Source organism: Blennius ocellaris (genome assembly GCF_963422515.1).
Source record: "Blennius ocellaris genome assembly, chromosome: 8".
Taxonomy (NCBI): domain Eukaryota; kingdom Metazoa; phylum Chordata; class Actinopteri; order Blenniiformes; family Blenniidae; genus Blennius; species Blennius ocellaris.
The window spans coordinates 22,307,280-22,319,914 of NC_137657.1; the positions used below are offsets into that span (position 1 = coordinate 22,307,280).

Here is a 12,635-nt window from a genome sequence, read left to right on the forward strand (position 1 = left end):
ACCCATCCTCTGCAGATTATTGCTAAACAGACAGCATCACATGATCAGATCTAACTCAAAAGATCCTTTATCACAGTTAATGAAGAAACACATTTCTGGACCAGATAATCCAACCAAGAGCTGAGCTTGGCAGATCACAAATGTGAATAGAAATACTTTTTTTGTGAACCATGAATTTAAGAACATTGAATGACAGTGCAACACTTTTGGCTTTAGACTGACTGAAGAACAAATCACCACCACTAATCCATATTTCTGTAACTTGCCTCCGACAGAAGTACAGGCTGAAAAAGTATGGTGTAGTTTTTAATCTTTATTGCTCACTAGTTTGAAATGGATGCATTAACTTTTCTGAGACAGACTGGCGTTCACAGTTTATCACTATAAAGGTTGTAATGTAAGTTACGCTTCCCTGGGAAAGAGCACGATACTGCATCCAAAGCTTATTAACCCGTTCTTCAGCAGTTGCCGCTTGAGAAGTCATCACAGTGACCTTGTCAGCTTTTCATCTTTTTAAATCGTGGTGATGGTTTGTTCACTGTTGAAGCTCGTGATAAATATTAGCTCTGAAGATAGATTAACACTCAGTCGCTCACCGGCTACTAGGCCATTCTTGAGGGAATTTAAAGGTGAAACTAATTTGTTCGGCTTGCTGTCAGTTTTGTCATTATTGAGTCCAATATGACTTAAACCTTTTGTGTAGGTATTTTGACTAGTTGGCTCTGGTTGTTTTTTCGCAGCAGTGACATTAAAATCTGCTCCCATATGGTGCAAAATATCTCTCTCTTTCTCTCTCTCTCTCTCTTGCTCTCGCTCTCGCTCTCGCTCTCTCTCTCTCTCTCTCTCTCTCTTTCTTGGCATGTGTTGCTTCACTGCATGCTCTTCAGTTTATTGTCAACCATTGTCATAAAAATCCATAATTGAAATCACTCTGCCCTATCCACTTCAAGGAAATAGACTTTCTTTTGAAAACTGGGAGCCCACGCTTGTAAAGGCCAACTTGTGGGGGATAAAATGCAGATCATCATACTGGTTTAAGGGGTAGTTAAGATTTATGTTTAGAGTTAAACATTTATAGCCTGATCTACTAAAGGTTTGCACATACAGTATATCAAATTGTATACTAATACAATACAGAAAAGAATGTCCACTATCCATTTAGTGATTTTTCTGCATGAATAGGGAACATCAGGCATATGTTTCATATTTCATTTTGTGGGAACATTCTGGAAGGAGTTTGTGTTATTATTTAATGGACAATGGGCAATGTGATTTATGTCTAAATATTTTTATGTTGCGTGAAAAAGGTTGGTGGAAATTGGCTCATTCAGCAGAGATGCTTCTGTTATTGTGGTGCAAAGAATTTCTTCAGCTGGCTCCCCACAGCTTTTATTTAGACTTTATTGCAAGACATTTTCCGTGTTTCCTGAATATCTTCTGTTTTGTTTCCCATGGATTTCTGACCAATCACATCCTATATTGCTTTTCTTGTGTATTTATTTATTGTTCTTTGTGTGCAACCTATTCTTAATGCCCTGATGTGTTCGATAACTTCCTCCACTAACACGTCCTCCTCCATGGTGACACCTCCCATTTTGTGGTTGTGGGGACTCAGTGCACGCAAAACCCTTATTTGAATATCCCTGTTGTACGTGATCTCACTGATGTTGTTAATCTTAGTTGATCACCTGGAAACATTGCACACTAATTAAAAATAAAGCATACTTCATTAACCACATTGTGGAATTGACTCATCTGCATTTAATCCATCCTATTCATAGTTAACTTCAAATACACATACCAGGAGCAGTGGGCTGTCACTGTGGGGAACCTATACAGGTCTTGGAGGTCAAAAGTCTTGCTTAGGGACCCACGGTGGTGACCTTTCACATAACCAATGCTATTATGCTAGGGTGAGGCACTATGTTACTATAGTTAGCAGTTAGTTAGAAGTTTAGAGGGTAAATTTGTAAATAGATTAGTTTAAGTGGGCCCCAGCAGTAATATAGTACAAGTCTCTAAGGTCAAAAACACAACGTGTGACTTCAGATTTATGGCATTATTCTACATTTGGTTTCATTTTTTTTTTCTGATTACAATCAGTTATATCACCCGCTCTGCTCATTAATGTTGCTGTCAAAGTGACAGCTGTAAAACATGTTAGATTGCATTGGAGGTCAGTCAAGCCTCTGTGATGAACAGGTAAACAGCTTAATGACTTGGAAAAAGCAGAAGCAATTTTATCTCGGCGGTTGTGGAAAATCCACCTATTAACTTGCTGCGATGCTCGAAGTCAAGCAGAGGGGAGAAAGAGATTTGAAATATGATGCATGTTCCCTGCTGCGAATGCATTTACAAGTTTTAAGACAAATGGCCGTGGGAACAACTTCTGTCCTCTAATAACCTTTTGCACTTGTTGTTGCGGTAATGGAGGTAGTGTTTTCCTCATCTCTCGCTTGTCTGTCCTCTCCCTGAATCATTAGATTGCTCTCCCTCATCCTGTCTGTGCTATCACGTCCACACACACCCCCGTCCACCCCGTCCACCCCTCCTTTCCCCTCGTCTGTCTCCTCCACTCACCATCAGGCAGAAAGGAGGGCTTTTGTTGCAGCCTGAAAAGCCCCTTTATCTATGAGTGTATTCTGGTGGGGCAACTTTGCTTTCCCCACCAGAACAACGTTCTCGGGTAGTAGAGTAGAGTTTCACGTGGAATATCCCGTCTCCAGCCCGACAAAGACCTGCACTCTTTTCCCCATTTGCATCTCCATTGACGCCATTAGGGAGACATTGGTCCCACCACACTGTTTACACATCATTAGTAGAAAGTTATACTTGATAAGACTCATTTTTCATCACTTATGGGATGTCGGGGTTTAAAACTGGATATTATATGTGGATCATTTCTCTGTTTGATCCACATTGTTTTTCTTATCACCTCCCAAAGTTGCAATCAACTTGGCCTTGTTTTTATGTTTTTTTTCCACAGATGATAAAGAGCCAAGAGATTAATGTATTGGATGTTTTTTAATACTCCCATCTAGAACTTTTGTGAAGCCTGTAATTTACAACAGATTTTGAACACCAGGGAGACTTTTATTACAAATGAAAAGGACCTGAGCTGTCACGAATGCTAAATCAGCTTTGCAAACACTACTGAAAAGAGTGATTACACTTGGTTTGCAAGATAATTCATATTTGTCAATTCACATATTGTTGTTGCCATCTAACTTTTCATTCAAAGTGGTTTATTTTTGTTTAATGAAGAAAGTTCAGTCACGGGAAAATGCCTGAAGAAATTGACCGCCTATAGCAAGTAGGTGCACTGTGAGATTCAGATATTTTAGGGGGCTCTCAAAAAGGCTGATCATCAGCAAGATTCAGGATGTTGAACTAATCCCCCTTTGAAAAAACACAACATAAACATTAATGTGTGCTGAGTCAGCAATGCCAAAAATATCACACCTACTGTGGATATGGAGAGACTCATGGCCAGGGAAGCTGTAAAATCATTGTGAACCTGCTTTAATATCACTGCATGTTATTGATCAGTTGCTAGTTGACCATTTAAGGTGACAAAAATCTGACTTTGGTGTCCTGCCTGCTCTCGACCTACCATGACATGAGCCTGCGGTTTCAGTGCTGACAGTGATGATTACCCCGAGTTGCTAAGTAATATCTCACAATCAAGTGCTAATTGCTGTGCCTGTTTGACAGCTGAAAACTGTTGCCAATTGGCCGCCACCCTAAGTCAACCATCATGTCAACTCGCGGTGTTTGCCATTGTGAATATATAATTTCACACTGTGAAGTTCTAGTGTTTCTATGATGAGCAATAAAGTTAGTGATGGAATTAGGTTAGGTTTTCGCTCATGATTCACTGAGGTTAAAGACCTCTAAATCAATTCAGCGCACATCTCTATGACATGATCTGCTGTAATGTGCCAGCTGATTTATACCAGATTTATTTATTTTTTGTCACATCTGTGTATGTGTCTTACCGGATACACATTGTTTTTCATTATTTAGATTAAATTCTTATCGCCATGTATAGTGTCTGTCTAAGAGAGGATAGAGAATTGTTGGCCTGTTGGAAGCTGACGAACCCAGATTGCAGCAAGTCATGGAGAATAACAATGTCAACGCATAACATATGTTGTTAAGGGAAATGTACAAGCGTGGATATTCTGTAGCCCATTGAGAAGGAACACATTCTTTCATGGGTCTCTATTTTTCTTCCACATAGCTTCAAGCAAGAAAAGTTTTTATTCAGGCTGTACAGAGTGCACACACATGCAAACAGACCCTGGCCTCGAAATGAAGGCCGCATGTACAGGTCCTCATGCATGAGTTGTACTAAATTGGTTCCCCAGCCTCTAACTAAAACTTTGACCATCACATGTAAGAATCTGACTCTAACCATAGCTATCCACCAGCATGTTCTACTCTATGGCGGGTATAATGCACACAAAACCCCAACACTTCCATTAGTGTTTGATGTTACTCGTGTTTTTATACTTATATAATCGCACTAAAAACGGAATCTAATAATCTAATAATGCGAGCATAGAATTTAGCATACTTTATTCACAATCTTAAAAATGGCCCATGGTGTCTAACCCTAACCAGAACATAACCACTTTCAAAAATCCATAGAAACCCGTGTTACACCCTGCATTTGCCCCCCAAATTAAGTTGTATACTATAGGTATAGATTCTCAGTTCACACGCGGACACAAACACACACACGCCGCCGAGACTGGAGCCGTCAGCAAACAATTGAAAGATAACTATCTTCTCCCTTGCTGTCTCTTTGTCAAACAAACACAACACCCGGTGGATCAGACGCTGTCAAGACAGAGCAGCTTATACTGCAGTGTGGCCTTCATGTCGAGCCCAGGGAGGATCAGGGGAGTTAAGGGGACTCTGCAGTTGATGCACTGAATACGAGAATTGGCATATCTGGATGAAACTGTGTGGTGATGAGACAAAGCAGATTGATGTAATAGTTCATGACGGTAGCACAGGCAGCTTTCAGCTGAACTCGGTCTGTGAAGAGAGGGAACGGAGCAGGGAAGAAGATGCCTAGAAATGTTGTTGAACAGGAAAACGACACTATGTGCCTTCAGCAGGACAGTCGATACATGAAGAGGAGTCACGTTATGTTAAACGTCAATGTGGTATTGAAGTAAACGCACAGGCAGCACACGAGTTATGATAAATATACTTATTAGATGATGCAAGACATTCAAGCCACTCATTGTGTTTAAGTGCTAAGACAGGAGTCCATCTGCAGTCCACATTGATTTATCAATTATTACAAGAAAATGTGTTAATCAGAAATTATAATGTTCGTGTTGCAGGTTGTCTGTATCGGGGGCAGGAGTGCCGGCTGGTGATTCACTACGAGCAGGGCTTCTCAGTGCTGTCTGACCCCAAAGCAGAGGACGGCGAGCTGAACGGGGAGAGAGTCGTTCACACTCCGAGCAAGCCTCGAGCGCTCCTCTCCTACCCCTTCGAAAAACTAAAGATGTCCTCGGATGACGGCGTTCGCATGCTCCTCCTCGACTTTGGAGGGAAGGAAGGGGAGATTGTGAGTGTTATTTTCTTTCTCAAGGCATCTTTTGACACACAAAATGTAAGAATGTGTGGTCTCACAAAAGCTTGTACTCAGATGGTTCCCAAATGCAAACAACTTGAAGAGTGTGTTTCTTCTCAAAGCAAAAATATGTGAAGGTACAGTGAAATGATAATGCATAGGTCTTATATAGTGCTTTTCAGGGCACCCAAAGATGCTTTACACTGTATTATTCATTCACTCCATACTCGATGGTGGTAAGCTATGTGTAAAAAAAATCATATTTTATGTTTAGTGTCATTATCAGGTGTGACGAATCACTTTGCAGACTCAGCAATATTAAAGAAGGAATAGATTAAGCTGATAGTCTTCTTCAGTATTGTATTACAACAAAGTAAATGTAACTGCCTGCCACCCTTTATTTTTTACATCAAGTGCTTTGCTTTGTGCAGTTTGACGTGGTCTGATTCATCAGTATGGGCCAGAAATATTAGTAACTTACATAAAGTAATGCCAAAAAGACTGTGAATCTTGCAACTCAGCTATTATCAACCATTTCTCTGTCTGAGACGTGGAATTAAATGGTCTTCAACTTTTAGTGTCAATGACTCTGCTAGACATGCTGGTTTTCTTTGCTTTCTATCAGCAGATAGCTTATATAAAACGTTGACGTTAAACTCATCTCAACTTCCTAAATAGGGCTGCAACGATGGAGCAGTGGTTTGCTCTCATGCCTCACAGTGAGAAGGTCTGAGTTTGCATGTTCTGCCTGTGTGTGAGCTGTCCAGTGTGCATCGAGCACTCGCTCATAGTAAACTGAGATCAACTCCTGCGAACCTGCACAGGAGTAAGCAGTGTGCATGATGGATGGATGGAACTTTCTAATTAAATAGTCACTCAAATTTTAAAAGCATTTGTGTGCAATTCCTATTTGAAGAATTTTTGAGGGGATTACTTACAAAGTTAAACAGTGCTTAAATGCCTCTGTTTTGGCTCCTTGTTTGTGCTTTTTAGTTTCGGTGGCAAGGGATGAAACAACGATAAACATGAAGCAGATTTTGCTGTGGTCATGTGCGGCTCACAGTAAATAGAACGAGTTCATCCCCGCTCCTGGGGGAGTTTCACAACACCTCTGGGAAATGAAGCAAAACTGAAATTGCAGCGCGAGCGAACACGGCAGAAGGAAGGAAAGTGGCACAATGGAGAGGGAATTACAGCACTCCATCACACAGTAACACCTGTAATGAATGAAACTTCACACATACGTCAGTCTTTAGGAGGCAGGAGCGTTTGAATGGAGCTCTCTTGGAACAAAAAATACCCCATCGCTGATTGTAAGACTTTTAATCTGTTTAAACCACTCAGCAGGTCAAAGAATAGGAGTCCAGACACCTTGTGTTTTGCAGCGGGACTCAAAGTAATCACGGCCACATGATGTACCTCAACAAGGACCAAATGCTACCACTCCCACAATTCAGTGTGCCCATTACTGAATTTAAAGTTTCACTTTTCAGCCTCTTGTATTTTAACTGACTCGCAGCTTGTTTTTTACCTCCCTTCCTGGTCTTTATGTTCCCATACAAAGTGTTCCACACAGAAAAACCACCCCACATTTTCATCACTCAGAACCTCCGTCTTACTGTATGTTGGGAAATAAAGTGGCCGTGAAAGCTTTGGGGGATTTGGAAATTGGATACTCAAGTGTTTTACATCAACGCCGAGATCTATTATGACAGTCCACATTCAGCTGTTGTGTAAAATCTTGTCAGATTCCACTCGTGTTTGACAGCTTCACTTATGCTGAAGGCAAATAAGCAAAGACTTTTGGAGCTTTGATTCAAACCCCTTTGCTGGCTACCTTCACAGAGCAGAATCTAGCACTTCTGAATCCCTGCACAGCTATAGGCAAGGCTAGAAAACAGAAAATAAAGAGAGAGCGATAGAGGAAAAAATCCCATGGCACTTGTGGACAGCTCATTAGCTCAGGATTTGAAAGTCGAATCAGCTGGGCCTTTTTCTCTCAGTGTTGACTATACTCGCAACTTGGCAAGAGCTGTGTTTGTCTAATTTTGTCCCAGTCCACGCAAAGCCACCCGCACTGAAAGTGCATTCTCGCTGCTGAGTTGTTGTGTGGCCCAGTCACATCGTGTGGAGCCTGACTTAAGTTGCGCCCATGCAAGCTTTGCTGATGAGGTTAGCCTCAGACATTTTCCTAGTGTCAAATGTGGCCAGCGAAGCAGTCGATTAGCTGTGAATTTATAGGTTAAATCTCCCCGTAGAGCTCGGGAGCAGGATGTGAGTCAGAGCTCCGGTGAAATCACCTGCTGTTGATTCAGGCTTTTAAAGAGCCATGTTCCTGTTTGTGAGCATACGGAGCTCTGCTCCCTCTAGGCTCTTCTAATCCTTGCCACACTGTTGAATGTGGAGTTGGGTCTGAATATATTATTATGGTTTTCCGTGCTTTTAAAGACCTCCTTTCTTCTCCTTCCCTCCTATGAATCCTACAAACTTCAATTCTACAGCTATTGCTTTTTTCTTATATTCTCTCTTTGTGTTCTGTTTGTTTTAATGCTACTGTTCTTTCCTTCTCCCAACAGCAACTGGACCTCCACTCGTGTCCGAAGCCGATCGTCTTCATCCTCCACTCCTTCCTCTCTGCCAAGATCTCCCGTTTGGGTCTGGTTGCCTGACAGGATCTCTCAAAAGGGACATTTTCCTCCTCCTTTGAAAGCAGAAAACCACCATGTTTTTCTACCTATCTGCAGCCCGCGTGCAGTAAGCCACCACAAACTCCAGCTGGTGGAAACCCAAGTTAAGTGAATGTAGCCTTTGTCTGGAGAGACTTTTTTGGGGCCTAGAGTTCGATTTTGAAAGGAAAAAAAATAGAGCGAGAGCAGCTGAGATTGGTCATGCTTTGAGCTCTTGACAAGTGGCTTTTTTTAGGGAAAATGATCCCTTTAACGACTGCATGGACTGAGATGTCGACTGAAGAACCACATAAGGAAGCTTGGACTGGACTATACGCAGAAATGGAATAGAAACAGATGGACATGCTGAAGACACTGAAAGGAGCAGCTTGGGCATTACCGTCACGTCCAGGATTTGAAGGACTTGCCATGTGTAGCAGGGTTGAGATGAATTCACTTTTAATTCAATCAAATTGTAATGGCAATCTGCCTTCCATTTACCAATTATATAATTTATTTACCACTCCCTCTGGAGGGACATTCAGAGTTTCAATTGTCATTTTTCTTCTAGAATCACTTGACATACTGTGGAAAAACTTTGTGCATTCGTCTTTATTAGCATCCCCTGAGATGTCTGGTTAGCAGCGTCAGCATTCATCATTGAAACTGGGAGTCACACAATTGGCTGCACCGATTCCCTCAGTGTGACAGCTCACTCAAATCCAAAATGTCACAGTGTTTGTTTGTTTCGTTTTGTTTTCATTTCCTCAACAGGTCGTTTCCAGTGGACATATGCTGGTCAATACATTTCACCAATTGAGCAAACAGTTATTTATGCATATGATTAGTATGCAATCAGAGTTGTGGTTTTCAGAGTGTAGGGCGGGCAGAGAGCTTTGGAGGTTCAGTATGAAATTTCTGAGTAAGATTTTTTTTTTCTTTTTAAACCAAAAAGTGGCAAATTTTATCCTCTCCAAACACCAATTTTTAGAGCTGTATTTATTATGTGATGGAGACAAACAGTGCAAAACCAAATGTTTAACAACAGATGTAGACGATAGCCAAGATAACTAGCATCAGACGAGAGACATGTTATATTGCTGATGGATCCAATGCAACAATATATTGTGCCATCAAAAACTAAATATATAGATATAAATAATAAATAAAACAAATTATTATCATTATTATTATCATGAGGTTTGAACTCTGTGGGAGGCGGGTCATCATCCCACACTTTGAAAATCTCTTGGCGTAAACTGAGTAATAATTGGATATTTTGGGTAAATATGTTTTTTTTCATTTTCATCTGTTGCAATTTTATTATGAAATCCTTGTTACATCTCTGCATATGTAGATATACAGTGCAATACTGTATGTTACAAATTCTATGGCATCTATAGAAGTCAGTGACAAAAAAAAATAAAACATTGGTAAAAACCCTCTTCTGTGGAACCCCCGAAAGTAAAAACAAAAAGAAAATAAATAATGATTTGACATGTTCACTTCCACTTTGCATTAGTTATATGATTTAAAGGGAAATTTCAAAATGCAACAATATAAAGCAAACACAGCGCTTCAATTTTGATCTCAGCAAAACAAATGTTTCTGAACACAAGCTCATTATTTTTTGTACAGTTTCGGGCCTGAACATTCACAGTCAAGTAGAACATTTTGCTCTATATTGTAGAGAGTGTCAGGCTTTTGTTTGGCATGACATAATATTGATTACCACAGAAGAGCTTAAAAAATGTGTCATTCACTGTAATATTGGTAACATTTCTACCACAATTGTTAACAGATATGGTTGCAATAACATCAATATAGTTGATTTGTGGCATCATGGTTTAACAGTGTGACAATGTCTCAGCACAACAGCATATTTGTAAACCTGCAAGAACAGTGATGAATACCAGTCAAATATATATAAAAAAAAGACAGCTCAGTATAGACTGATTTTAATTATGAATTTAAAACATTCCCAAAAGAACATACCAGTAAAACTTGCAGTGACCGGTAATATCTGACCTCTAAAAGAAACATGACCAGTGTTGGAAACCACGACATTTCTGTATCACCACAGACTCTTTTGAACTACATCAAGCAGATGAAGTTTCTGACAACATCAAGGAAAACATGAAAAGTAGCCATTACCTTCAAAGAAATAGAAAGTATAGTTAAGCTGTAATGTATTGCAGAGGTGTGCATAATAAAGTGCTTGTGAGTGTCCGAATCGACAGCCAGTATCCAGTAAATGGAGCTTTGATGACTGACGGCACAGAGGAAGCAGTGAGCCTGGCTCCGCAGTGTGTCGTTTGATCTATCCTGGGTTTGTAGGAGGAGTTTGTGAGCAACTCAGGCTCGCTGGTTCCAGAAAAACAGCTATCCTGAAGAGAGATCAATCCAAAACTGAGTGTTGTGTAATACCAGGAATCCTTAAAGTTACTTGACCTTGTTTTGAGGAAACTATTTCAACAACAAGGTCAACTTAGTGGTGAGGTTTTTTGGTTTTTTTTTTTTAGATTAATAAATAGCATAGAGACTGTCACCCTCTCATGATTTAGCCTGGCACCTAACACAGACATTTCTTTCAAAGTTGTTTTCTTACATAACGAACTTCTGATAAATCGTGTGTCAATTATTGAGCTGGAGAGATGCAGTTGAGGGAACAAACTTTTTTCAAAGATCGAAACAGATTCAAGCAAGCTGTTTCCCTCGTCGCAGTCTTAAAGCTCAGCAGCTGGCTGTTGCTTTCCTTTCACAAAACAGATTTCTTCTTATTCACATTTCAACACGGAAGTGAGTAAGCATATTTCCCGAAATTGTTGAACTGTGCCTCTGAGGGCTTCCACTCGAATCAGCCATGACGGTGCTGTTCCCTCCCTCTTGTCTTCATTTCAGGGAAGATAATTTACCGACTCGAATCAGTCCAGATCATGTTCGCCTGCTCGTGCTCAGCCTTGTGGAGGAAATATCTGTCATGACTGATTTGGCAATCCTCGGAGATCATATTGGAAGCAGGGCTCGATCAAAAAGATGCCACGAGCACCTGTAGCAGCCGCACTGGTCTTTCTGCCGGGTTTTTCCTCGTGCCTTCAGATGACAGAAGAAAATAAATGACAGAACCTTTGAAGAAATGAATCAGAGATCCCCGTTGAGGCAACGTGACTTCTACGATGTCTACATGACTTTTGTTTACAAGCTGAGAGATGTTTAGCCAGCAGTTGATTTATGTTCCTCCCATGTGTCATAAACACCCCGAGACATTTCCAGTGGTCATTTAAACACACTGTGAACAATAATTTACAAGTTGTAATCTCACGACACTGGAGAAGAATGATGTATTTTGTTGCTACTAAAAAATAGCGGAGACATTGTAACACAAACACATACCGGGAATCCAGCACTTACTGATAATGTCAAATCGAGAGAAACTCTTTGAACAAAGGCTGCTTTGATATGTAGAATAGTTTGATGCCTTGGTCAGCTACTGTACTTTCACTCAGAATGATAAAGCCTAGTTTTTGATTCAAATGGTGCACATAAATCATGTAATTAACAACAATGGCATGATGAGTTTGGTTTCTTTGGTCCCCTCGCCTCTTTTGATTTAATCATCACATCAAACAGAAGTAGAACTCAACATTGATGTCCCATTGGAATGTAAATGACATTTATGAGCTGATGGTGCTTTTTTTTTTTTTCACAACTGAGCAGATCTTGACCTGTAGTGTGTGAGACAAGTAGTGTTTTACTCAGGGAGCAGCTGAGATGAAACACAATGCGTTAAATTACGGCACATTAGTGACAGTTCAGCGGGGCTTGGGATGTGTTTTATTGACCAGTTCAGCAGAAAGGATTCATGAAGCAATCGAGCTGCAGGCAGAGCTCAACGCAGCCGTAACTCTCAACGTTGTTTACCCTGGCTCCTTGGTAATGAGTCGCCATCTTTTCTCCCACACAAACAGATGGATGGACACATTTATGTTATCGAGGGTAAAGAGTTTTGACCTCAAGCACAGTCACAGATGTCAGCGTCATTTATGAGTCGACATCCTTCACCCGGCAGACTTTCCTACCCTTTTCCACCTTCTTTTGTTTATCCCCGTTTCCTCACTGAATCACGTCAGATGCTCAGTGGGACACTAAACGTCTGCAGAAGGCAACGGTTGCATCATGTGGAAGCACAATACAAAAGAAAAGCCTCCAGGTCAGTTTTCCCATTGAGGCACACACAAGAAACTACATTTGCTCCAATCTCAAGACTGGAAAACTCACCACAAAGGGACCAGCGGGCTGCTGTTGAACTTTTAACACACAATTCCACCCAAACGTGCCACTGGCTCACTCATAGCCAGTTGGCTCGTTGAGAG

General features: G+C 40.8%; 1 protein-coding gene across 1 annotated transcript in view; it reads left to right on the forward strand.

Annotated features, from left to right (window-relative positions):
- sntb1 (syntrophin, basic 1) overlaps positions 1-11,817 on the forward strand; it is a 34,355-nt gene extending 22,538 nt beyond the window's left edge. The window contains exons 7-8 of the mRNA XM_080500446.1: positions 5,361-5,590; positions 8,173-11,817. Of these exons, the coding sequence (XP_080356572.1) occupies positions 5,361-5,590; positions 8,173-8,265 (323 nt within the window). The 3' untranslated portion in view covers positions 8,266-11,817. The remainder of the gene's footprint in view (positions 1-5,360; positions 5,591-8,172) is intronic.
- The last annotated feature ends 818 nt before the right edge of the window (positions 11,818-12,635 follow it).